This window comes from Leishmania panamensis, assembly GCF_000755165.1.
Source record: "Leishmania panamensis strain MHOM/PA/94/PSC-1 chromosome 28 sequence".
NCBI lineage: Eukaryota > Euglenozoa > Kinetoplastea > Trypanosomatida > Trypanosomatidae > Leishmania > Leishmania panamensis.
In genome coordinates, this window is record NC_025874.1 from 48,963 (window position 1) to 73,638 (window position 24,676).

General features: G+C 55.5%; 6 protein-coding genes across 6 annotated transcripts, besides 1 other annotated feature; all 6 read left to right on the forward strand.

The window, feature by feature from the left end:
* Positions 1-736: 736 nt before the first annotated feature.
* LPMP_280180 (hypothetical protein) lies at positions 737-1,207 on the forward strand (the record flags this gene model as incomplete). The annotated part of the gene is made up of 1 exon (XM_010702059.1): positions 737-1,207. The coding sequence occupies one exon, from the start codon at positions 737-739 to the stop codon at positions 1,205-1,207; it is 471 nt and encodes a 156-aa protein (XP_010700361.1).
* A 2,322-nt stretch (positions 1,208-3,529) lies between these two features.
* On the forward strand, positions 3,530-5,080 carry LPMP_280190 (hypothetical protein; the record flags this gene model as incomplete). The annotated part of the gene is made up of 1 exon (XM_010702060.1): positions 3,530-5,080. The coding sequence occupies one exon, from the start codon at positions 3,530-3,532 to the stop codon at positions 5,078-5,080; it is 1,551 nt and encodes a 516-aa protein (XP_010700362.1).
* A 6,913-nt stretch (positions 5,081-11,993) lies between these two features.
* Positions 11,994-12,373: a repeat region.
* A 659-nt stretch (positions 12,374-13,032) lies between these two features.
* LPMP_280200 (hypothetical protein) lies at positions 13,033-14,790 on the forward strand (the record flags this gene model as incomplete). The annotated part of the gene is made up of 1 exon (XM_010702061.1): positions 13,033-14,790. One exon carries the CDS (start codon positions 13,033-13,035, stop codon positions 14,788-14,790), a length of 1,758 nt encoding a protein of 585 aa, XP_010700363.1.
* Positions 14,791-15,873: 1,083 nt separating this feature from the next.
* LPMP_280210 (histone H2B variant) lies at positions 15,874-16,302 on the forward strand (the record flags this gene model as incomplete). Its single annotated transcript, XM_010702062.1, has 1 exon — positions 15,874-16,302. One exon carries the CDS (start codon positions 15,874-15,876, stop codon positions 16,300-16,302), a length of 429 nt encoding a protein of 142 aa, XP_010700364.1.
* Positions 16,303-19,407: 3,105 nt separating this feature from the next.
* On the forward strand, positions 19,408-20,481 carry LPMP_280220 (palmitoyl acyltransferase 9, putative; the record flags this gene model as incomplete). The annotated part of the gene is made up of 1 exon (XM_010702063.1): positions 19,408-20,481. The coding sequence occupies one exon, from the start codon at positions 19,408-19,410 to the stop codon at positions 20,479-20,481; it is 1,074 nt and encodes a 357-aa protein (XP_010700365.1).
* Positions 20,482-21,703: 1,222 nt separating this feature from the next.
* On the forward strand, positions 21,704-22,528 carry LPMP_280230 (hypothetical protein; the record flags this gene model as incomplete). The annotated part of the gene is made up of 1 exon (XM_010702064.1): positions 21,704-22,528. The coding sequence occupies one exon, from the start codon at positions 21,704-21,706 to the stop codon at positions 22,526-22,528; it is 825 nt and encodes a 274-aa protein (XP_010700366.1).
* Positions 22,529-24,676: the final 2,148 nt, after the last annotated feature.

The following is a 24,676-nucleotide window of genomic DNA, read 5'->3' on the forward strand; positions in this document are numbered from 1 at the left end:
TTGCTCACTTTCATTACTGGCATAGTCTGTGAATTACTTATGTGGACGCGAAGGAAATTGAAAAAGAGAAGTGTGCCCTGCCTGTGATGCGTACCGTCGGCAGTTCGGTGCGCTTCATCTGCCATCTGTTGTTGCACTGTCGTCTGACACGCCTGTATGTTTTCATGGCGCTCCCTTCCCGCACTTGATTCCTCTGCTTCCTGCTTGGTAAAGGAATACCTCTGCCGTTGAATGTGAGTACCCGAGCGCACCGCAGCCTCAAGCGAACAAGTCTACCTGTGCGTGCTTCTATTGGTACTGATTTCGCTGTCGCTTCTGATCTCACTTGCCCCCCTCTTTCTCTGGTCCTCTTTCATCTGTTCTTCTTGTGAGTGCACCCCGGGAAGGGAATGAGTGAAGTAAAAGAAAACCGTCAAACACACCTGCTCAGACTTGACAAGGCCGCAAGCGGCGAGCTCTCGAAAGGCGGTTTGCTGCTGTCCTCACTGTGTTCTGCTGTGTGACGTCATCACGTACTTCCCCATCCTCCTCCTCCTCAGACTGCCGACAGCGATACTCAACGGAGCGCACGTGCGCACCGCATCACATGCACTTCTGTGTGCGGCGGGTCGTCTTTTACGGCTTCGTTTGGACGGCAGGGGATTTCTTCGCGCAGTTCTACGATGCTCACAGGGAAGCGGCGGCACGGCGTGCCCGTGGTGAGAAGCGTGAGGAGCCGCGTCCGACTGGGGCGCAGATGTTGGGGATGCTGGACAAGGAGCGCCTCGGACATAATGGACTCTTCGGACTCCTGGCTGGTGGCGTTATCGGGCAGTACGAGCACCTCATCCCCCGTATCTTTGGCCCATTAACACGTCACATAACACCGTGTCTATTGGCACTTGGGCTCCAGCAGCTGTTGGTGACGCCTCTCATCCTTTGGTCCTACTTTAACGCGATGACCGCAGGGCGCGGAGGGCTAAGCGACCCGAGCTTTATGAGAGAACACAGCTTTGGTGCGCATCGACGACACGACCTCGCCAGCGTGGAGCGTCACATCCTTTATGATGTGATGCCGTATCCGCTTCTCGTTTCGTGGGGCGTGTACACGCCGCTCTTTATTCTGGCGTACATTGGTCAACACCGTGCATCCACGGTCCTTTCGTGCTGCCTCCACGTGCCGTGGTGCGGCCTCCTTTCCCACATGCAGAAGACTGACCTCCTTTAGCCTTCAGTACGTCGTTCGTTCTGCTACCTACTCGGAAAAGGGGTAATTGCTGCGGAAGGGTGTATGGGTGTGTTTCTAAGGTGTTATTATAGAAACTGATGTGGACGTGCCTCACATGTAGCTGCCACATGGCAGAAGGCTGTGTTTCTCTCTCATTTCCCCATGCTGGCTTTGCAAGCTCCGCCTGTCCTTTCTGTTGCTGTTATTATCGATGTTTGAGTTGGTTTGCTTCTCTTCTTGCATACAGCTTTCCCTCTCCCTCTGTTCTATTTCGTCCCTTGCCTGCGCGCGCATGTGCACCCATTCATTTGTGTGTCCGTGTTTCTGCGTGACTCTAATACAAGTAGCATCCGTGGTGAGCTTGTGAAAAGACAGAGACCGATGATCTGTCGCCATCGTTGTGCTACCGGGAGCTTTTATACGTAGTGCAACTGCACCGCACTCGTTCCTCAAATCACCACTTTTCGTCCTCTCACTTGTACGACTGTGCTCATACGCATGCGTGCTTTCTCTCTGTGCTTGCGTAATAGCGAGCTGAGGCGCGAGTGAGAGGGAGAAGCAGCGTACATCCGAAACAGACTACCGATCTGCCTGTGTCTGCTGGGACGACACGCGCGCGCCGCCACTCGGCAGTCGTTTTTCGAAAACTACGACCGAGATGCTATGTCACGGCCATCTTATACCCTCTCTGCTGTATACCCCGATGCCATCTTTACCCTTACTTCATCCTACGCTTTTGCTGTCATCTCTTGCCTCTTCTCATGCTTCTCCCGTACTCTCGCTTCGCTGACATGACGCCTCGTGCTCTTTACCATTCACAGTCTCTGGCGAATTTACATCTTCGTTTCGCTTCCCGCACTTCTCGCCTTTTTACTATCCGCTAATAGCGTCGCGTGGTAGCAGTGGTTTCAGGTTTGCCGCTTTTCTCATCCTCTTTTCCCCCTACGTGTCGCTGCCCCCCTCCCCCCCTCTCTCTCTTTCCTTGTCTCTTTTCTATTTTTTTTTTTTCTTGCTTGACTTTGTGGCGGTTGTGCGGCGTAGTTTGGTTGCATGTGCGTCCCCGTACGTTTTCTCTCTTCGTGTTGTTTTCTTTTCTTCGCTTGACGTGTACCGTTTGGTGCCGCTCTATGATTGTTTGGTGTTGGTGGCTCCCAGTGCTTATATTTTAGGTTGCTTGGTTCCTGTTTCTTCATTAGTGTTCTGTGCGAATCTGGCGGTGCGCTGGTGTGTGTGTGTGTGTGTGTCCCCGTTTGTCTGTCTGCGTTTCTGCGTGTCTCCCATCTGTGCACGTGCTTGCCTGTTTTACTTCTCTTCTCCTCTTTTCTTTGCTACTTTCCTGCTGCCGCCCTGTGTTGCATTGTGCGCGTGTGGTGGGCGAGCCTTTTCCAATTTCTCTTCGTTGCATCTTTTTCTATTCGAAGGGTATCACCGACAGCTTCTACCCCCCCCCCCCCACACACACATACGTCTTCCTGTGCGTTGTGATGCGTCGCGCCTAACCTCCCCCAATCAGCTTAGACCAGAAGAACGACAGGGACGCGGTGACCTTTGGCATTGCAGCTGTCTTCCTCCCTTTTTACTGATGCCTTTTGAAGGACACTACAGCAGCTGAGCATACCTGGTTCAAGAAGCTAAACAGAGTGCATCCTGTCGCTCTATGTACGTTGCGTGAACCAGAGCTTTCAGTGTGAGTGGTGTAGGTGTCTTTTTCGCTGTAGTTTGAGTCCCCAGGTTTTGGTCTTCCCCTGCTTTCTATAGAGCGTCACATCGTCAACGCAGTCTTCATGTGGTCACCTCTTATATCAGTGCTTCGTTAGTACCCTACCCCCTTTCCTCAACAGTGGATTGTGGCCCACGTTCGTGCTGCTACGCCGTGAGCCATCGATTTGGAGCGATCGTCATCGAGGAGCTCTTATTTTTTCTCACTATCTCGGACTGTTCAGTCGAGCCTGCAGAGTGTTGGATCCGTTGTAAGCCATACTAGTAGGCAATCAGAGGTGTGCTCAACAATTGTGAGCTTAACGGCGTGCGTGCGCGCGGTTTCGTTCTCCTCTACTGTTGACTGGGGTAGGCGAAGTGCCCACTATTGACATCCTCACGATGATTGGCGATAAGATTGACAGTACAGAGGCGGTGCGCTCAGCGAAGTGCTTACCGAAGAGCCCGACAAATTGGCTGCGGGAGGCGGCTCTTGAGGACCGCTACGGACTGTCCACCGCGACAAGCGAATCCTCATCAAACGCAAACTTACTCCGAAGCCGGAGTGAGACACAAGATGCTGCTACCATCACTGCCAGTGAGTGCGGTACCATCGACTCATGTATGCCCATTACTGATGAGGATCGGCAGGTGTGCACCCCGCTTGACGGACCCTCCTCCTCCGAGGAGGAGCCCCAGGTGCCACAAGCCATGTGCAACGCCGAGTTCCGCAAGTCGGTTGATGAAAGTCAGGTGCGGGAGTGGCAGGAGGAGGAGACAGCTTACTTGAAGCATGAGGGCTGGTGCGAGAACCGCCTTATCATCCTCATGCAAGAGGCATTCCGATGCAGCAACCAAAACCTGAAGCAGGAGTTCCACTCCGGCGCCATTTCGGCAGATGAATATGCCACCCGTGCGGCGGGGCTCAAAGATTCGCTGCAGCGGATCAAGAAAGAGTATCGCCGAACTCTGCTGCGTACACGAGATCGAAAGGGTGACTTGCCCAGCATTGCGAACAAGGCTGTCACGTGCATCGCTTCCGTGTACCCATGGTGCAGCAGCGGCTTTATATTGGGGTTTGAGGAGAATGTGAAGTTTGGGGAGTTGGAGGACATGGTGGGTTGCGGGGGCCGACGTTGCGCCCAACTGACGTCCACGATGTCCCAGCAGTCCACCCATGTCGCCCTGGCTCCTTCTCTTGACAAGGCTCCCATGTCAAAGGTGCCGTTCTCTGCCGTGTACCCCGAGCAGCCTAATGCGCCCGCGCCTCCGAGTGGTGGTCAGGCGGCCCGGCGTCATAGGCAGCATCTCACCGCGCCCCGCGTCACTGTCCCTCCTCTACAGCCTCTTTGCCAGCTCTTTCCGAATGGGATGACTGTAGGCGGGTCTCCGCTCCTGATGTCCCCGCATACCGCGACTTTGGCCGGTGCCGTCTCACCTGCTAGCGGATCTGTGCTGGTGGAGAGCTCAAACCGCAGCTTCTTTGTCGTCTCCCCCAAATCCCTGTCCCCCAACTTGCAGGCATCGGTGCCACCAGCGTCGATAGCTGGCCCAGTTCATAACGACGAGCTTCGATTACTAGAGAAGTGTCAGCTGGTTGTGCAGGGGATGGCTTTTGTGTCGCATTCGTTAGCATCGAGCATTTTCATCTCGAGTCGGCGCGCCACTATCGCGTCGACTCGGATGCAAAAGCGACTGGAACTTGCCAAGGACCAGGTGCAGTTTTCAGCGTCGTTTCCCGCGCCCTGCGCTACCGTGGTGGGTGCGCCGGCTTTCCCACCCCCACCTGCCTCCCTCATGACGAACATCTCTTTTCCGAATATTAACTCGATGAAACTTGACATGAGAGCTGCAGGCTCCAGAGCGACCACTTTGGGCCGTTGCATCAGTCACGTCATGCCCTGCGCGTCGCTGCTCCGCGCTCCTGGGGGCGACTCCTTCCGCGCAGACCCCTCCTCGAACGCTCCCGGAGAACCCAGTTCTCCCGCGTACGCACAGTCAGTGGCCGCTTCGGGCGAGTACTCTGTGGGATACCCTATGTGCTTCGCCTCGTGCCACCCTAGCCAGGTTGGATGCAATAACATGCATCGAGACCGCAGGAGCCTCTACTCACTTTCCCTTTCGATGCCGCCTGTGTCACTGGAGGAGGAAAAGTATGTTAAACAGCTGTGGTGACGTCGAAGCCCTACCTCAGCAGGGGCATCAAGGCGCTCATGATCTGCCTATGCTGGCAGGGATCAGTTACGTCTAGTGTAGAGGGATTTGCCATCATGCGCCAAACGGGAGCACTAACTGGAGCATCCACGCAGGACACACTAATGCGATTCTGAGCAACGTGCCCGGCAACCTCGCGCTTTCAATTACTCACTTCCCTGTTCTCTAAGGAGAGCGTGGCGGTCTGCCACTGTCGGTCATCGCAAGGCTTTGTCGTGGTGATGCCTGCATCACTGCTGAAACGCTGTTGTGTCCCTTTTCCTCCTTTCCACTATATCTCCAGATGGGTACGGTGGTTTTGTTTTTCATCTACTCTATTTCTCGTGTTTTGTGGAGCATGGGCTGCGCAGACTCCCCCTCGCTTCGGTCCATCAGCGCGCAGTGTTTTATTCTCCTACCAGCGCTCCGTGACGGCTGCTGTGCATCACGGCGTCCATTTTTTTCTTTTCTTTAGTGCAGTTGTGCTGTGCTGGTGACAATTGCCTCTTTTTTTGTCTCTTCCTGATTTCATTTGTTCTCTTAAAGCTCATGTTTGGGCCCGAATGGGGGCAGATACGACTCCCGGTGCCGGTCCCCATGTCTCCTCCTTTCCCCTCTTTTTACAGCTGCTATGCTACTGCACTGCAGTATTGTGGCGACGTATCTCAACTCTCTGCCTTCTCTCTCTTGTGAATTAGGTGTGACGGGTGATACCACAATGTGTGTTCCATGTCCATGCGTGTGTGTGTGTGTGTGTGTGTAGCAATGGTGACCTTGTGTGGCTGGTGAAAAGGGTAAGGGCGTATGTGGTCCTACAAATAAAGACGTTTCTTACTGAGTCGAGCTGAAACATAATCTTGCGATTGGTGGCTGTCTGTTTCTTTAGTCATTAGCTGTTATCTGTGGTCTACGAGACATTTTTCGCCCAAAACTTGCCCTTCCTTTTCTTTTTTCCCCATTCCTTGCCGCTATGTCTCTCCACGTCCGCCCCGCTACCAGAATACGCCGGTTTTTTTTTGTATTTGCTTCTCTGTTCATTCCTGCCCGTTGTCGTTCGCGTTTCCTTTGCTGTTGGCGATAGTCTTTGTGCGTGGAGCGCCCTTTTCAACCTCGAGGCATAGCTCTTGCTTTCTTTGGTCTTTTCCCTCTTCTTGTGTGTGCTCTACTTCTCATTTTCCTCTTTCTCTCCCTCTGTGTGGCTGACTCTCCCATCTCCACGTAACTCCCACTCTCTCCTCTCTCCGCAGTTTTCCTTTTCTTGGAGTGGGCTTGGAGAGTGACACATGCCACTGTTGCTTCGTTGCTTCGTGCTCGCGCGTGCGTGACAGTACTACAGACAGGCACTCTATTCGTTTTTTTTTTCGTTTAGATGTCAGTGTGTGCTTCTTTCTCTTCGGACACGCGCGCGTTTTTTATGTTCGCGACGATGGTTCGGTTGGACGCTGTTGTGTGGATCTCCAGGGTGCGCGCACAACGCACATCGGCATAGGGTGCAGTGTGATGAGTTTTTTGAGTGAGTAGGCGAAGACGCCTTACTGCGCTCACGCATCGTCACGATGTGCGAAGGCGTGAAGGTGCGTTTTTATGGCTGTGTTTGCTCGCCTCTTGCAACTCAACTGATTTCGAAGCAACGAAATCCCGAGGCGAAGGGCCAGTCTGCAAAATGTCGAGAAGAGGGGCGGCGGAGTGATGGAGGTACATTTCGGGCACAGGACGAGGCGACACCCAACGCACGCACATACACACACACAGACATCCAGTCAAGAGCTTTCATTTTTGAATAATTGTGGCCGGAAAGAGTGATTTACTTTTCGTCTTTGCCCCCTCCCTCCCCTCCCCAACCCTTCGCCCCCTCAGACTTGCCGCTCCCAACGCTTATAAACGCTCGAAGGGACGCGAAAGCGTTTGCGAAGCCGCCAATTCTGTCAAGTGTCTGCAATCCCCTAAGGGAAAGAGGGGAAAGAGCCGATAATTCCCGTGAGCAAGTGGGAATGGGCGATTGTATATTAGGGTGGCGCAACATGCGTAGGTCACGAAACGTCGGTGACTCAGATCCACCGTTGCCTTGGGACGCTGGGGCTTTTGCTGCTGACGTCAAAAGTGAATACGCAAAGAGTTTGGGGAAGCCAGACGAGTCCACGACGAGAAGATGCCCCCATAGAAGGGTACCGACGAAGACGGATGGGCGGTGAGCCAATCCGTGCCCCCCCCCGTAAAAGGAGCTCACCAAAGGTGAGAGCAGACGACGATTTTATTTTCTTGGCAAAACGACCGAAAAAAAAAGATCACAACACAAATGGCTGAGTGCGAAGCGAGGGAGCTCATTTGATGTGGGACTCACGAAAGTGTGTGCCCTAATCCTCATCTGTACTTTCTCGTTTCCCCTCTCCCCTTCCTTCCCCTCTCTCTTTCGTCTTTGTTTTGTGCCATTACCGACCTATACGCGCGCATTGACTTCTTCGTTTCTACTGTCCTACTTCCTGTGCTTGCCTCTCTTGCTTTTAATCCCAAGCGCTGTGCTCTCGTTTACACCACCTCCTACTTTGTGTAGAAGTTCGCACGCCGAACCCAAAAAAGTGGACACAAAAAATTCGCCTGATGAATACGCAAAGTGGAGTTGTGGGAACGAAGGCGATGTGGACCTCCAAACGAACAGTACAGGAGCAGAGAAAAACAGTGCCGTTGCGCCTGGTGCTGATTTGCGTTCCACGTAGTGATTTGTAAACTTTTACACTGTGAGGGAGGGGGGCTTTCTCAATACTCCAGAGGAGTTTGCCGTTCTTTTTTTTCTCTTTGGCTTAGTTGCTTGTGCCGTGAGGGTTATCCTTGACTGCGCATCTCGCGCTCGCTCTATCCTTCTTTTTCTCTGTGAGGCCTGCAACGGCGCATTCTCTTTGTTCGACTCCACGCCCCCCCCCCCCCCCCCCTCACCCCTCCCCCTCACTCGCTCCAATCCCAAAGCGCTGCCACATTAGAAGCCAGAAAAGCTCATAAGAACGTGAGGGAGTGAGTGTGTGTGTTTTTTTTTATTTTTGAATCTCTCAGATACTTGTTTGCTGGTCTCTCTATCGGCGTGCATAGGTGCACCTTCGTAACTATGGGCGTGTGCTAAGGTCTGTAAAGCGCAGCTGTGAAACTAGAGCGTGGCTCTAGGCCGGTAAGTAGATTTTGAGCGAGGATCGGACAGGAGATCACGAGCGATTACGTTCGCATCAAGCAAGAGGACAATGCTGGGCCTAAAGTGAGGCACGATTGTGGCCCGAGGCCATACAAGAGCAAATACATGGGACTGGATCTTTCTCCCTCCATCTTTTCCTTAATCTATTTCATGGCGCACACAATAAGTGCCTGGCGCAGTGGTAGAGCCCCGTCGCCCTTTCCAAGGAAAGAGTATTCAAACACACATCTATAACGCTCCTTGTTCAAAGCACTTCACAGTGGAGCACAGCTACACCGATAAGCGTTCAGACGGAGGCCAAAGAACTCGTGATGTGGTACATTCAAACCCCGCAACCCCTCAAGAGCAGGGACGTGTGATCAACGCCATGACGTTCCACGAGAAGGTGCAGTCAACTTTGACAAACACCGAGAAGGCCATCTGCACGGCAACAGGAGAATACTCGACTTTGCCCCAGGGTGAGACAGACAGCAGGGTGCGCTCAGTGGAGGGCGGAACGGATGAGGGGTGCCACTCCTTGGCGAGGTGGAAAAGGACAAGGCGAAAGAGCGACTCCGGGGAGGTTCCATTTACCATGCGAAGTTCCACTCGCTCACCCCCAGTGGGGACGGTGATCGCGACGTACACCGTCTTCTTGGATGATGTCGAGGAACCTGTGGCGGAACTCGGTGCCATGACAGTGGGCGTTCCAGCCGCTTAGCCGCCTCTCTACCATAGCTGGTCTTGCGCGAAGCGTCTATACGGCGAACGTGCGGAAGAGTACGGCACCGGCATCGCGCAAGTGGAATACCCGCCTTTTTTCGACAAGGCAGCTTAACCAGCTGAATGGTCAACTGCTCGAGGAGGCTGCACCGAACATGACAGGCGGCGCGGCTGCCGCGGAGGACGACCTCAAACACCACACGGCGGAGCTCTTCCGCACCACAACTCTGCAGACGACCAGAAAGGGGAAACAGGACGATGCCCTGCGCACCGCGGCAACTCAAACAGAGGTGCGGGGAGCGGCGGAGGTCAGCCGCAAGGGCGGGCTGCGGACCCGCTGACAAACTATGGGTACCTCACAGCGAAGCACTCGGCACACGCAGAGCCCCTAGCGGCGATGCTGTGTCTGCAGGCCCTGCTGTCAGAAGAGCTGGTGGGCGCCAGAGACCGGACACTGCGCATCGCACCGGCCACGGGTGAGTCTGCAATCGTGGCAGCACAGGGGACGCACCACGGCTTCCGCGGAGTCGGAAGAGGCTACTGGCTTAACCGGCCGCGCGCGCACACAAGAAGCCTCTACTTCTCCAGAAGGGGGCGGGGTAGAGGTGGCGCTCTTTTACATTGCAGTTCAGCGAAGCCCGGTGGATGTTCTGCCGCGCAGCCTCGCCGACGACTGCAGGCACCACTCGAGGTGCCACGCTCCGAGTCGCCGACGACTCGGCACTGCCTTTACTCGGGCCTGAGAAGTCTCCGCTATGCGGGCAGGCACTTGAAAGGTCGTCCCCGCTGGTGGCAACGCGGTCTGGCGGGTGGCAGACTTCTCTTATCTTTTGTCTTTTCTATGCAGGGCTCAGCGCGGGATCACTGACTTCATGCGCAACCGTGGAGGAGGAGCCGCTGCGGAGGGCTTCTAGGCCGGTGCTGGGCCCTTTTCTGTTCCGCCGTCGTCGTGATGGGAAGCCACCCCTCCGCGATGAACCCAGGAGTATCCTCCCTTAGTTTCCTTGCACCCACCGGCGCTGAGAGCACCGACAACGTGCAACGCACACCACACTGGACGCGATACAACATGAGCAGCTCATACGCCCACACGCAGAGGCGTGCGGCGGCGGGGGTGGAGGGGGTTTTGCCCCGGCTAAATATCGTGACGACGTGGTGAGACCCGCGAGGGCAGCGAAGACACGGCCCCATCTGCCCCCTTACATAGGAAGGAGTACAGAGGAGCGGAGGTGACTAGCAGGAGCGCCAGCACTGCACATCACGCTCTTTTTAGCTCTTCACCTTTCCTTCTTACCCCGTGGCGCGATGACCTTCATCACGCACCCCCCTCTCTCCTATTCTTCGATCTGTCTCTCGCATCGTTCCTGTGGCGTATGCTGCACCTCCTGCGATTCCTGCTCTGCCTCACTGGCGCTGCTTGTGCTCTTCTCCTGAACTCTTTTTCCCTAATTCTGATGAGCGCATCCATCGCTGATGACGTGGCTCCTTTTTGTTGTTGCTTTGAGACTGCATCTCGATAGGGGTTTTGTTCCTCTCATGCCGTGTGCGCTGCAGCGTGTGAAGGCGGTGGATGTAGACCACGTAAACAAGAAAAGCTGCGCAGTTTTGTGTTTCTTCTTGTCGGTGCTGTGCATCAGCAGAGACGTAATCTCTCCTTCAGCTTTCCTTCGACGTGCGCTCCCTACATGAGATTAGCGGAAAGTTGCCGAGTAATGGGTGAAGACAAAGTAGGGAAGATGCGGATGAGCAAAAATGCCGCACATAAAAGAAGCAAAAAGCAGCCTTGAGACGACTCCTCAGCCCCTCAGTTCACATCCCTCTCGCCTTTCTCTGTGCTGTTTCTTCTCCCCTCTCCCCCTTTTTTCTTGGTGCACGGCAGCGCCGCCAGAAGTACGCACACGCAGTGCCGAGAAGAATTCGCCCTTGTACGGCAGGCCGCAGTTTTGTGATCGAAATTGCTCCCCCCCGGCTTGTCGCATACAATTTTTTTTTCTCGTACGCCCGACGGACTGTAGAGGAGAGGAGAACTCGCCGAGGTCGTTATGTCTTTTGTTGGTAATCCTCTCGCTCTTTCTCTTGTGTGCCAGTCGGTGCCGGAGCACTGCCTTGTAACGGAGATGCACGCCTAGGCGCGTTTACGCCTCCCTCTCACGGTGCCCTCTGGAGCGCTTGGTATAGCCCATTCACGAACTTATCCTTCTTTTCTCAGTATCGCTTTCCCCTCCGCTTGCTGGATTGATCTATGTGGCGCGAGCTGTCAGAGTGAACACGATAGAGTCGCTGTGAGCTCCTTTGATACTGGAGAGAGGTATCACTCCTGGAGAGATGATGCAGTGGGGCGTAGTAGTAGCGTGCCAGTGAGCAAGAGAGGAGGCGCACGATCTATGCTGAGGGTGGCAGAATAAGGGAACAGCTGGGGCGGCTTTGCTTTTGGTGATTCTTTATGTGTGTCTTTGCTAGTCAGTTCCGCACGTAGCTTTCGTAAGGATAGGCGTTCTATGGACTTGTGCAGAGTGGCTATAGTGCTGCCATTTTTCATCTTTTTCTTCTTCACCTCTATTCCTTTCTCTTGGACGACTTGTTTATCCACCGCTCTGCGCTTCCATAGCCTTGTGTTCACCCTCGCTCAGCTTTCACCATATCTCCCGCTTCGCCGCTTCTCTGTTTCTACTCCCCCTTTTTTGATTCTAGCGCGCTATGCGGCGAGCACTTCCACCAGTATCGATGCAGCGACTGGTATGGTCGTTTTTCGCCGTTCAGTTTGCTGCGGCTGATCTTCTCTTGTGTCGTGTGCGGATGTCATCCTCGCTGCCTGACTAAGAGCATATGCCGTTTTATATTTTTCTTTCTGCGCATGAGTGCGCCTGTCTTCGCATCTTTTCTTAGCCCTCTCTCCACCCCCTGCTCCCTGCCCAGCCTACTTTTTGATCGTCAGCACTTTTGCTTAACCCATCCCCATTTCTTTGGTTGTAGTGAGAACTGCTCCTCTTCCCCTCATCATGACGGGGCGCACCGCAGTGCGTGGCGTTTCGGGTCTAGTGCCCTCCCTCGGCGTGAGGAGGCCTGGCAGCCTGCAGCTTGACCTCGAGCACGGCGGTGCGGACTCTTGGTGCCAGCGGACGGGTCTGGCGGCCATGATCACGCTTGGGCAAGCTCACTACGCATCGTGTGGACTACTCAGCGAATATGCGGATCACACGCGCTGCTTTGCTGCGCTGCGGTGATGGTGCTCGTCATCCTGGGTCCGGTCTGCGCTGCATGCAGTGGAATTGCAATGGGCTCAACGACGTCAGACGCTGGTGGTGGGCCCCTGTTCGCTGACATAGCCATGTTGCAACCGAGGCAAGTGACGTGTGGCTGTATGCGTATGGTTACTGACTTGTTTGTGGCGGTATGAAATGCTGAGCAAAACGAAAGAAACACATTTTTAGCGTGCCCTGTCTCTTGGATCTCTCTGTGCTCGCTTGTGGTGTATGGGCGCATGTGGCACCGTTCGTAGATGCGATGGGTTGTGGACCTTTTGATTCCCTCTGCTGCCCACCCCTAACGTTGTAACTTCGCTCTTGGAGTGGTGGACAGACCTGCAGGAGGTGGTCGCTAGCTGAGGACACTTTTGCTTCTAAAGCTCCGCTTTCAGGCTCACTACCCGGCAGGGCACAGCCACCCTTTTCATCCGTGCTGGGCAGACACGAGTGACCGGTAGAAAAAGAAGAAGAGGAGCGCTGGTATTCCCTCAAAAATTGCCTTTGAGCGCATCCGCAATTGAACGCACCCCCCTCCTCCTCCCCCTTCCCACATACAACAGAATACGACGTGCAGGAGCTCCTCCCCTCCCTTGTGGTCTGCCCCTCCCCTTTGCCGTTCAAGAGGGAACATGTCGTTTGCGCGGGTCCCAAGTAGCGAGCAAAGCTGTTCCCCCGTGCGGTGGGACTCCATTCGGCTGCCACCGAACTTGCAGGCGCTGCTCACGACGAGCAAGGAGCATACACTTGCTGCGGATGTGTCGCCCTTCGAGGGCTTCGGGTCCTTCCATTCCAAAAATGTGGAGGACCTCATGGCGGTAGACGAGGCAACATACAGGCGCCCTGCGCATTTCCCAACATTTGCGAAACGCATTCTCTCCATTTCGGAGATTGCCGGTCTTGTGAGGACGCCTCCGGAAGACACGGCCCACTCAAGGTTTCTCGGCGTAAGTTCCAGCCGAAAGCGAAGCCGCAACGAAGCAAAGTCCTGTGGCGATGCAGTTTCCTTGGTCGAGCCCATTCTCAAGCAAGTCGAGATGGTGACCGCGAACGGCGAGTACTCGAGGGCCGGCTACAAAGACCTGAGCGATGTGACAAATAAGGATAGCGAGCTGAGCACTGCTGCAAGTCGCTTCTCTCTTCCGTTGGTCGGTGCTTGGGGACCCTCTGCAAAGCATCATATATGTGCGATGGCTAACCAAGCAGTTGCGCCCTGCGAGTTGGGCAGCGCTTTCCGCTCCGAGCACTTCACCATCACCCCTGATGTGGTGTTCATCAACCACGGAGCGTTTGGCAGCGCCCTGGTCGGTGCGATGCTGATCAAGCGACTCTACGAGGAGCACATGGAGGCGGAGGTGGTACAATTTGTGGATCGGGAGCTGCTCCCGCTGATTGTGCACAGCATCCGCGAGCTGAGCCGCTTCCTGCATGCGGATCCGCGCCAGGTGATGCTGCAGCAAAATGCCACCTTCGCTCTCAACTCCGCCATGCGCATGATTGATAAGGCGGACGTGGTCGCCTTTTTCGACACGGTGTACTTAGCCGTGTACAAGATGATGTGGTTTCGCTGTGAGGAGGTCGGCGCCTCCTTGCATGAAGTTGGGCTGACCAGGTTCCTGCATGATGCGGCCGTAATGGGCGACAACACCGCTCTGACAGCAGAGATCTGTCGTCAGCTACCTGCCAACTGCACAACTGTGGTTCTGGACCACGTAACGTCGACAAGTGCACTCTGCTTCCCCATCTTCACGCACATCATACCCGCGCTGAGGCAACGCGGTGTGCGCAAGATCATTGTTGACGGTGCTCACGCACCGCTCCAGGTCGAGCTGGACTTCAACGCGCTGCCGCCTGAGTCACAGCCCACCGTGTATGTGGGCAACTTGCACAAGTGGTTCTCCTCGCCCAAGTCAGCGGGCTTCTTCTGGGTACGCCCAGATGACATGGAGAAGATGCATAGCGTGGTGCTCTCGCATGGAGCTGGAGAGGGCCTCCTTTCGGAGTTTATCTGGGATGGCACACGTGACTACGGCGCCTACCTATCAATTCCAGCGCTTGTGGACTTTTGGGAGAAGCAGGGACACAGCCGGGTGCGTGACTACTGCTCTCATCTCTTGTCATCGGCCGCAGACATGCTCACCCTCGCCTTTCACTCACGCAAGGTGGCTCGCCACTCCCCCTTCATGTCGCTGGTGGAGCTCCCTGAAAAGCTGCAGGACAGTCTCATCACTGCAAAATACATCCAAGACAGCCTCCACGACCTCGCCCGAGTGGAGGTGCCAGTAAAGCGAATTGAGGGGCGCTACTACCTGCGCATCAGCGCTTTTGTTTACAACACCCCCGATGAGTACGTGTACCTGCGCGAGGTGATCTTGTCCATCGCCGACAAGTGGGCGGAGTCTCCACAACGCCAACATCTGCATACGCAACGACTCTCCTCCAACGCGACCACTTCCACCGCCAACAACCAGATCGCTGCTGTGCTGTGCAACGAGCGTCTTCAAGACGATTGTAAAATCTCTGACGCGCACTCCTCTCTCAAGCGCACAGAGAAGTCTCACGTTTCGTGACTTCTACTTCGCGACGCCGAAAGGGAGGGGGCGAGGGGCATTGTGTGAGCCACGACACTCTGCGCCGCTGTAGGGCCGATGTGTGGGCTCATGATCTGCCTCAACGCAGCGACACCGCAGCCTGGTTGCGCCACCTTTGCCGTCTCATTTGACCCTTTGAATCATTGCTTTGCTTTAAAGAGGCGAGGCGTGCAGCGGCGTTGTGCTTTTTGTCGTTGGAGGGGGGAGGTAGGGGTAGTTCTAATCAAAAGCTGCTCTGCCACGGAGGCGTGACAGTGTTTTGTGGAAGTGTCTGAGGGGACAACCTGTGCTGGACTCCTTTCTCGCATCTGCGTCCACCATTTCTGCTTCGCGTTTTGTTCTCAACCCCAACCTCCTCCCTTTCACCCCAGCAGTGTTGTTCATGTCTGCGTCTGCGTTGTTGTCGTCGTTTTTCGGCCCTCTCCAGGGTTGTGGGTACAGCATCTTTGCATGAAGCTAAGTAGTCGGCACTGCGGTATCATGGGGTATTGTGCTGTGCAGCTGCATCCTGGTCACTTGTCCCTAGCGATACTCCATTCTCTCTTTCTAGTAACCAAGGCGCGTGTGCTGTCCTGCGAGCAGTGCGCAGGCGCGGATGGCACCGTCGCTGGAGAGTGTAGTGCACTTCGAGCACCGCTGCACACCTGCGACTCGCGAGACTCGCAGCAAAATGTGAGTGCGCCTGCTTTTTATGGAGTTGTAGGTGTATCAGAGTCACTTCCCTCATGCCCTTTCCCGCTTCCATAAGCCACCCGCTGCCATTCAACCCCTCGGTCCTCTGTGCGTTTTTTTCTGTCCCTGCTCCTGTCTTCCCTATCGTTTGCCTTCTGCCACCGCGTCGTTCTCCAATTGCCAACGCCATCTTCCCCTCTCTCCATTTTTGCCTGCTCTACACGTCGTGCCACTGGACTCACACGGTGTGGCTCGATCAGTGCCGAAGAACCCGCCCCCTTGGTGCCGCCTCTGCCCCTCCTTGTCGTCTTTTATTTTGTTTTTTTGGCCGCCGCTTTAAACACACCCACACCCCACACTCCTTTCTATTCTTCCCTCCCCCTACTCAGCATGCCTCCAACCAAGGGTGGAAAGCGCCCGATCCCGCTCGGGGGTAAGGGTAAGGGCAAGCGTTCGGCGGGTAAGGCACCCAAGTCGGCCAGTGATCGCAAGCGCCGCCACAATCAGAAGCGCAACCAGCACTGGGACCTGTACATACACCGCGCTTTGCGCCGCTTCTTCAAGCGCGGCACGCTGAGCAAGGCTGCCGTGCGCGTGCTTTCTTCCTTTATTGAGGATATGTTCAACCGCATTCAGACCGAGGCCGTCTTCGTCGCCAAGATCAACAAGGTGAAGACGCTGACGGCTCGCGAAATCCAGACTTCGGCCCGTCTGCTGCTGCCGCCGGAGCTGGCGAAGCATGCCATGAGCGAGGGAACCAAGGCCGTCGCCAAGTACAACGCTTCCCGCGGTGAGGCATATGCTCAGGGTGGCATGTAGAGAGGAGCATCGCTGCGAGCTGCTCAAGTCCTTTTTCATTCTTCTCCTTGCTACACTGTGCCCATGCACGTGTGATTCGTCTCCGCGCACGCGAGCACCGACGACTGGCGCGTGCTCATTCGCTGTCCTTCTTCATTCTCTCTTTCACTCTCCTTCCCACACACCACATAGAGTTTTTTCTTGTGTGGGAGGAGGGGGGGGGTTAAGTGTGTGTTCAGTGGATGGTATGGGGCGGAAGTGGAAAAGCGCGACAACAGTGAGAGGGACGTGTGGCTCTTTCAGTGGGCTGTTGTGTGTGTCTGAGCCTATTTCTCTCTTTCTCTGTCGTCGAGAGTCTCGTCGTTTGTGTTGTGTGTGTACGTGTGTTAGTGTTTGTGCATCTGCGCGCGTGCATGTGTGTTCACGTGTCTCTTCGACCACCTTTGCTCCTGTTTGCGTCGAAATCGCTTCTTTCCTTTTTCTTGCTTTCATCCGTTGTTGTTGTGCTCGCCGCTGTATGCTTCAGCACACACCCACACCCACACACCAATGCGCACGCACACCGAGCCCCCTTCTTCAGAATGCTTTTTTTCTCCGCGCCATGCAGATGCGGGCGACCGTGCACAGCAGCCTAGCGTGGAGCTTATGAGGTCAGTTGTTGTATCTTTTTGTGTGTGTGTGCCTCTGTCCGTGTGTGTTGTTGCTGTTTAGATGTGCTGACGATGATGAGGGGCGAGGAGCCACGGTGATGCACAGCACGTCTAGATGCCTAGAGAGAGCCCTTATCGGGAAGCAACATCCAAGCAAAAGAAGAAGCCTTTCGCCGCCTCCCTGCCACGCTGATGTGTAGACAAGTGATGCGATATGTCTGATCACCTGAATCATGCCTGCACATGCGGCTAGGAGGGAGGGGGTCAGTGCGTTTCTGAGGGCAGCAGTGGCGTCTTGACCTGATACTCACCGCATTCTCAATGAACGCGCAGGTGCTAGCAAGGCAAGAACGCTGCCGCACTGCGCATTCGCTGTCTGTACCGCACAACCACACCGTCGTGCTGTTGGACACGCAAGCAAAGCACAAAGCTGACCAATACACGTAGAGGGAGATGGCACCCAGGGGCTCTCTTCCTCTACAACTTCTCCATCCATATCCAATGCGCGCGTGACTACTTCGCTGATTTCTCTACCGTACTTTTTTTGTGCTCTCTGATAGACGGCTCCGGTGCTGCATGTGCGCGAGCGCATTACAGCGATGGCGTCGGTGGTGTGCGTTGACGCTGGCCGCACAGCCACCGTCTTTGGTTCCCGCCGTCTTTTTTTTTCTGCTGTTGCCACGTCTTTCACCTCTGCAGCGTCGAGGCGGAGGGCGCGTTTCTCCTGCGCTGAGCGGTGCCAATGCGTGTCGTTGGCAACCTTCACCCGTGTCTCTGCGGCCGCTTCGTAGTCGCGCCCGACTGGTAGGTATGACTTTAGGCGTACATGATGGCGACTGGGGATAACTACGTGCGAAGTTGCACTCTCGCGTGATGTGCGGTCGCGCAACTACTTCCTCCTCGTTGACACGCTGCTGCTGTGTAGCCAGTCATCCTCTTCTGCGATTCGCCTCTCAGTCCCCGACATCTATCCTAGAGGCTAGCGAGGGGGCTTTACCTGAGACAGAGGAGAAAGGCCAAAGCACTGAGTCAGGTGGCCCGCCTTCCTCGTCGTCTGCATGCCCCACAACTACGCATTGATACTGCTGATGTAGTCAGCTGCTCCACCCATCCCGCGTGTCGAACTCCTATGTTTGTTTGTGTGTGTGTGTGTGTTCCCGAGCACCATCGCCACCGCGCGCTGCTCGACCTCTGCGTCGGCAAGCGTAGCCAGCGCTAGTTCATGCTATACCGCCTGTCTAGTACTGTACGGGTGTGTGCTGGCTTGTTTTTCTGGGTGCGCATGATTCTTCCCTTTCGCTGCACCCCGCTGGCAAAAGACTGGAAGCGGCTGCTCTCCCCAGACGGGGCCAGCGCGTGGAAACCGACGGCGATCGAAGACTTTCCAAACGGGGCCAACCGGCGCATTCTGCTGCACCTGACTCATAGTGGGACTCATTGGAGTCCTCATGATGGCCGTCACAACCGGTACAGTCGCCTGCGTGCTGCTGGCCGCTTACAAGCAGGATAGGAAGAGGCCCAGCACGACGGGATTCGGCTGCGCAAGTGTAGGCTGGCTATCCAGCACATGAGAGTCATGCAGATGGTCGCGAACATCCCTAAGATGGTGTGTAGTAGTCCGTTCTTCCTGCCGGGGAAGGGAAAGCTGAAGTTCACGGCGATGCTAGCAATGACGGCGCTGGCACGTAACGCTGTGGGGAAGAGGAGTCCGATGATAACCATGTGCGTTAGTGTGTTCCTGTGCGAATGCTCGTATGTGAGCGTACCCTTTTCCTTTTCTCTCACGCCTCACCATTGGCAGTGCAGGACAGTAAGGGTCCCAGCGACGCGATGCGTGTTGTGCAGCCGCCTCCGAGATCCCCTTTTGTGCTCTCCTACAGCTCCCCATGTCTGTGGTAGTCGATCGAGTCGCGTGACTCAGCTGGTATTACGACTAAATACAAATATGAATACCACTGTTTTCCGTTCTTCCCCCCTGGCTGAGCTCGTCTGGCCATCACCTCCATCTCGCTTAGCTGTGCCTTTTTTTTCCCTCTGCCTCCGTCAATGGCCGACGAGTACCATCCCCTCCTCCCCATTCCGTCTCCCTCCTTCCCCCCTTCGTCTTTCGCTCTGTGCCTCTGCCGTTTCGTCTTTGTCGCTGCGCCGGCACGGGACTCACTTTCTTCGTCTCGCAGGAGTTCATTAGATCTCACTACGGGGCACCGCATTTTTGCGCACAACACCGCCCTCCTGGCTCCTATGTTTCTGTTTCCTTTTCACGTCCCCCCTTCATTGTCGCACCTTTCGACCAGCGCTGACCAGCCCTGCTGAGGTCACCCGCTGGAAGCAAAGCCCTGTTGCACAGAGAAAGATGTGAGCACAATAGCCACACAGGCCCGCACACACACTGCTGGCCTCTTCTCGTTTACTTGTTGCTGTTCTTGAACGGCTTTCTTTCTACATTGACCCTTTCCCCTCGCTGAATTCTGCAGCCATGAACACATTCATGGCTGCAGCGCCGATGGTGTCGTCGTATTATCAGCGGTACGACACACAGGGCACACTCAGCAGCGCCTCCGGTGTCTCAGGGCGCGGCATCCCCATCCAGATTCCACCAGAACTGACCCCAAAGCCAAAGCCGAGGGAGCTGCATTTCCCTGTGGTTGATCCCGAGCTCTACATTCACCGCCGAAACTCCACCAGAGAGGCACTTGGCGAGTTTCGTCGGCTGCGCTTCGTGTGCTTCAAGTTTTACTTTAGCACCGACGTGCTCATGGGTGCCATCCCGACGGGCATCACCGTCGTCTTGATCATCGTGAACATGGCGCTCGTGTGGCACCAAGTAGGTTGGCGCGAGTACATTTTTACCCTCGGTGTGTTCGCGACTACTCTCACGTCATCCTTCCTGACCACCTCGATCGACCCTGGCATCTACCCGCGTCTGCGGAGCGGCGAAAGAGACCCGCTAGAAGGCAACACGCAGCTCGTCTTCTGCAAAGAGTGCCGGCTGCGCCGTCCTCCGCGGTGCGCGCACTGCTATGAATGCCGTGTCTGCGTGCTTGAGCACGACCATCACTGTAACATCCTCGGCGGCTGCGTCGGAGTGCGTAATCTTCGCTGGTTTACGCTGTACCTCCTCTCCTGCTTCTCGTCTACAGTGATTGGCGTCGTCTGGCTAACGCGGTACTTCTTCTGCGGCCTCTTCACCCCTAACGTGAACACGGAAGACCAGACGGGTCTGCAGGTGGTGCCCACGCTGCACGCGAGCCAGCAAGGCGGCCGGCCGAGCTTCGCGCCGGCGGAGCACCCCGGCTATCAGCTGGCTGCCCTGTTTGTGCTGCTCCTGGACGGTGTTCTCATGATGTTGGTGGGGGCAATGTTGTGCGTCTACATTTACCTCACGATGACCTCCACCACACGGCGGGAGTCGATGCGGAAGCAAAACTCCCTCAAGGCGCTGCTGCGGCCGCGAGTGGTGTTGGAAAACTTGAAGAGGCTGCTGAAGCCGCCTCCGTCGCTGCTCGACTCCGACGACCACTCTGATGAGGAAACGACGAATCTGATCTGATGCGGAAATGGCGAGCAGCGGGCGTAAATTGTACACCCCCTGTGGTGCGAAGATACACACACGCCTGCAGTGATGTTGGGAACTACGCCAAAGACGGCGCTTAGATATACCCAAAAGTGTGCAGCTATCAAAGGGGAGGCCTCTTTTTCCTCACGTTCACTGGCGTTTTTATTGTGGCACCTGAGTAACAAGTGGGGCGGAGTGGTGGTGGTGGTGGCGGCGGCGGTATCGTTTGAGCTTTCAAGCGTTGCGTCCTTTCCCTCACGCATCTCTCGGCGCATCACTCCACCTCTTTCATGCTATGAGAGTGGGAGACGTGTGCAGCTTCACTTTCAGTTTTTCGTTCATTTGAGCAGGAAGAGCGCCGTGATAGAATCGACTGGAGTTGCTGCCCCCAACACCGACATTTTCTCTCCTCTGGCACACAAGTGCAGGGCGTGGTGCTATCCCCGTGTGGCCGAGTGCCGCATGATGCTGTTGATGGTGCTGTCATTCCGTGCTCGCGGTTTCTTGTTCTCCCCCTTTAACTGTCATACGCTTCTCTCTCTTTCCTCATCCGCATTCTCCACTTCTACCTCCCCTCTCTCCCAACCTCTCTGCATCTTCGTTCTTGCCTTCTCTCTTTTTCCCCCTTTTGAGCCACGGTGGCTTCACACGCTTCATCCACCTCCGACGCGCTCTACTAATCGCCCTCTAGTTCTTTCTGACGACGACAACAAGGCGTACATGCAAGTCTTCGTTGTTATGTCTCTCTGCGATTTCTGACCTTTAACCTTCTCTTCTCACTCGCTTGCTGCCTTTCTCGCTCAGCGCCGCTGCCGTCCGTCTTCGTCGTCTTGTGCCAGTCTAGGCAGACGTCTGTTCTTTTCCTCGTCGCGTTGTGCTACCTGTGAACACACCCACACCCCTCCCCTTCTCTGCTCTTGCCCTCTCTCCCCACCCCTGAATTGCAGTAGGTTCTATTGCACTGCACCCCTCCTCGCTCTAGAGCACCAGTGGTGCATTACCTTCTCCGCCTCTCTTCGCACGCGTGGATATGTCTGATCTGCATCACTGCCGCTCGGACTCTAGCTCGTGGTCCGTACTGGCTCTAAGCGGGCAGGATATCGCGACAGAGGCCAGCGGTCCCACTGTCGCACGGAGCGAGACGGCCAACAGGTACGCGGGCTGTGAGACGCCGCCGCTGGGTAACCGCAATGAGGTCTCCTTCACGCAGGGTGGGATGGTCACCGGGCCTCATGAAGAGGCGATAGCGACCGCGTCTCTTGAAAAAGACTATGATGACGAGCACCTGTTGCAGAGTTCTGCCGAGTCGTGGGTGGAGCTGAACCCGGCGGAGCTAGGGGCATCGCCAGAAACTCAGCATCCTCTTACTGACATGTCTGCATCTACGCGTATGGTTGTTGTAGCGCAACCGTTTGCGCTGCTCTCCAGTGCGCTCGAGGATGCGGAGGAGAATCGCTCGCTAGAGGAGCTTGAGACGCAAGACGAAGTGGCGCCGTGTCTGCCCGCCCCTCAGGAGCCCTCGTACACCCTGCCGAGTGTCAACGAGGAGGTGGGTGTGTCGGCGCTCACTCGTCTTCTGATTGGCGAGACGAAAGCTTCCACTGAGGTGACAGAGCAGAAGCCGCGCTCTTCGTTCTCGTCTAGGGCTGCTGACATGAACGATGACCTCGCCTCGGTGGACGATGACGGAGCGCAAGTGAGGCAGACGGTGTGTGTCGACCCCGACAGCGAGACGTCCATCTCAGAGTTGAAAGTCTCTGCGAACTCCTCGCCAATGGTCGGTATCACGGAGATGCTGCATCGTCGGGTCATTCAGGAGGACCTCCTGCGAACGGAGCGAGGGCCTTCGGAGCTGCCCCTGGAGGAGCGCATGGCCGTCATTCACGCACTCTTTGGCGATTTTGGCGACGCACCGATTTCCGCAGAGAAGTTCCGTGAAGTCATGGTGCCGTATCAACGCCACTGCGAGTGCCTTGGTGCTTCCTACGGCTTCCATCACCAAAGCTGTCGGTTCTTCGCAGACTTCCCCGTCTCCCTATAGGCTGTTGCGTTGATTCCAGGGGACGCGCCTGCTCCTGCGAGCGGATCAAAGCCGCATTCCCCCGCAGGTGACACGCTCACTTTCCTCAATTTCTCTTCTTGCTTCCCCTTTCCTCCTTCGTCCCTCACCACTGCTCCCCGTACGTCTTTGTTCTTCACTGGGTAGAGAGACGGCGTATAGACGCGCAAGAACTCCACGCGTGTGTGTCGTTGGGTGGTTAGCTGCTCTGTTGACCCGCTCCATGCTTTCCTCTCCATCTTTTTTTCTCGCCTCGTGCCTTTTCATTTTTGCGTTTGCTCTTCACGGGTTGCTCGTAGTGCCGTAATATGCGTTATGTTTGTGCGTGGCGGTGAAGGCTGTGCTCCCCCTTCTTCGGTGTTGCAGCTTGCCATTCTCTGTTCTGCCCTTTCGCTGTGAATTGGGCCCACTGTGGGATAGGCGACACGGGTGACTGCCCGCTCTTTCTGTGTTTTTGGTGGGTCGTCTGATGAAGTCTCTGAGAGTACGAGTGGCTCTTTTTGTGTCGTTCTGCTTTTGCTTGTTTGCCGCGTCGCCCAGCTCGAGGGTGGAGGAACTTCTCTGTGCGTGTGTGTGTGAAGAAGTCCACCCGTACTTCTTCGTCTTCGCACACCATTCGCCTCCTCCGCCGACCTCCCCTCCCCCACCCCGCGTTGGTCTCCTGACTCGCCATGGGTGGCAGTGTAAAACGCCGCCTCACGCTTGAAATTCTTCTTTTTCGTTGTTCACGTCCTCCTCCTTTTTACGTCCTTCACATACCCGTAGAGACGAGTGGGCATCCACGTTATGCCGCTCTCCCTCCGTCTTTCCTCTCTGAACTTCTTCTTCGCAACGTGGGAGGAACTGACGCCACCTGCGCAGGGGTAGGGGTGCTCGATGGCACAGGTGTGTGCCCTTCATTGCATATCATCTTTCTCGGAGGTAACGCCAATAAAGCGAAGCTCAGTGCTGCGGAAGATGCCTTGGGGGGATTCTCTCTCTCTCTCTTTTATTTTTCGTTTTCTCCCGTCTATTTCTCTTTGCTTTCATGTGTTTATAACGTACGCGCCTGTGCCCGTGAGAGGATGATGAACATCATCGTAGCATATTTGTAGGGAGTCGTTGAAGAAGGGGTGCAGGAGACGACACGACAGATGAGAAGAAGATGCCGCTCTTTCCCTCCCTCTCCCCCTGGCGGGTATGCTGGAGTCTCTTTGGCGCACTTCGAACATGACATACTGAAGAACGAAGTTCCTTGTCACTCAGACAGCAACGCACACGGGTACAGGCTGCTTATCCTCTCCTTCTTCATATTTCTCTCCTTCCTGTGCTTTCGTGAAACGATGACTTGGTCGAATTAAATATGAGCGAAAAGGCCCGGGCGGATCGAGCGTCTTAACATGGAAGCCCTGCACAGCCTGAGTAGTCCTCAAAGTTTCACATTCCCCCTTCCCTTTTTTGCTCCTGCATGTCACCCACCCGGGTGTGCCGCAAGGAATACATACGCGCCCACTGATACTGCGCGGAAAAAAAAAGACTTGAGTTGGGCGTCTGTGGCTGATATGTGGAAGACATCTGGTCGCTGCTCTCAGTCAAATTTCCCAGCTGTGGTGCACTGCTGCAACGGCGTCACGTGTGCCTGGATGGGGGTTACCAATTTTATATACGCGCTCACAGCGTCGAACGCGTGTCGCTGAGTGATTGTTCGAGCCCTCTTGTTGTTTCTCTCTGCATGCGCAGAACAGTGTCATGTGCCTCTCGAACACCTAAAGCATGGTGAACGGATGCGCTGCCTCTCCTGGCTAAGCACATAAGTGGTGCTCTACTTATCGTTCGTCTCAATGCACATCCCGTGCGTGCTTTTTCGCTTCGTGTGCCACGTCGCTCTGCCATCTTCTGCTTTCATCGGACCACATGACGCACCCCCGTCTCATAACCCGCGCACCCTCACACATGCGCACATCTGACACATTCCTCAGACCCACCCAGGCAGAAATAGTGGTCGTTTCTCTGCACTGCCCACCTTTCCCCCTCAAGTCTTCTCATTTTCTTCCGGCGCCCTGTCCCAGTGTTTCTCTCTTTGTTTCTCTACCCGCTCCGTTCTCTGCACGCTCGAATTCGCGCTCGTCCTCTCGCACGCTTTCTCTATAC